This window comes from Protobothrops mucrosquamatus, unplaced genomic scaffold, assembly GCF_001527695.2.
Source record: "Protobothrops mucrosquamatus isolate PMUCROS unplaced genomic scaffold, P.Mucros_1.0 scaffold43358, whole genome shotgun sequence".
Lineage (NCBI taxonomy): Eukaryota > Metazoa > Chordata > Lepidosauria > Squamata > Viperidae > Protobothrops > Protobothrops mucrosquamatus.
Window position 1 is genome coordinate 1 of NW_015429088.1, and position 1,192 is coordinate 1,192.

Sequence of the window (1,192 nt, forward strand, 5' to 3'; positions counted from 1 at the left end):
CCACAATCAGGACATTCAAAGGGTTTCTCTCCTGTGTGAGTTCTCTGGTGTGTTACCAGGTTGGAATTGGTACTAAAACCTTTATCACAATCAGGACATTCAAAGGGTTTCTCTCCTGTGTGAGTCCTCTGGTGTGTTACCAGGTTGGAATTCTGACTGAAACCTTTACCACAATCAGGACATTCAAAGGGTTTCTCGCTTGTGTGAGTCCTCTGGTGTCTTACCAGGCTGGAATAGTCAATGAAACCTTTACCACAATAAGGACAATCAAAGGGTTTCTCTCCTGTGTGAGTCCTCTGGTGTGTTACCAGGCTGGAATTGGTACTGAAACTTTTACCACAATAAGGACATTCAAAGGGTTTCTCTCCTGTATGAGTCCTCTGGTGTGTTACCAGGTTGGAATTGGTCCTGAAACCTTTACCACAATCAGGACATTCAAAGGGTTTCTCTCCTGTGTGAGTCCTCTGGTGTCTTACCAGGCTGGAATTGTCAATGAAACCTTTACCACAATAAGGACAATCAAAGGGTTTCTCTCCTGTGTGAGTCCTCTGGTGTGTTACCAGGTCGGAATTATTACTGAAACCTTTACCACAAACAGGACATTCAAAGGGTTGCTCTCCTGTGTGAGTCCTCTGGTGTGTTACCAGGTCGGAATTATTACTGAAACCTTTACCACAAACAGGACGTTCAAAAGGTTTCTCTCCTGTGTGAGTCCTCAGGTGCCTCACCAGGTCGGAATTCTTATTGAAATCTTTACCACAATAAGGACATTCAAAAGGTTTCTCTCCTGTGTGAATCCGCTGGTGTTTCACAAGGGTGGAATTGGTACTAAAACCTTTATCACAATCAGGACATTCAAAGGGTTTCTCTCCTGTGTGAGTCCTCTGGTGTGTTACCAGGTCGGAATTCTTATTGAAATCTTTACCACAAACAGGACATTCAAACGGTTTCTTTCCTGTGTGAATCCTCTGGTGTACCACAAGGCTAGAACTTTCACTGAAACCTTTACCACAATAAAGACATTCAAAGGGTTTCTCTCCTGTGTGAGTCCTCTGGTGTTTCACAAGGCTAGAACTGTCACAGAAACCTTTACCACAATAAGGACATTCAAAGGGTTTCTCTCCTGTGTGAGTCCTCTGGTGTTTCACAAGGCTGGAATTGTCACTGAAACCTTTACCACAATAAGGACATT

At 43.6% G+C, this 1,192-nt stretch overlaps 1 protein-coding gene across 1 annotated transcript; it reads right to left on the minus strand.

Annotated features, from left to right (window-relative positions):
• Positions 1-199: 199 nt before the first annotated feature.
• LOC107302284 (zinc finger protein 180-like) lies at positions 200-1,184 on the minus strand (the record flags this gene model as incomplete). The annotated part of the gene is made up of 3 exons (XM_029287207.1): positions 200-596; positions 645-751; positions 782-1,184. Coding segments are annotated over 3 exons (907 nt in total), but the record flags the coding sequence as incomplete, so codon positions are not given.
• Between the last annotated feature and the right edge of the window lie 8 nt (positions 1,185-1,192).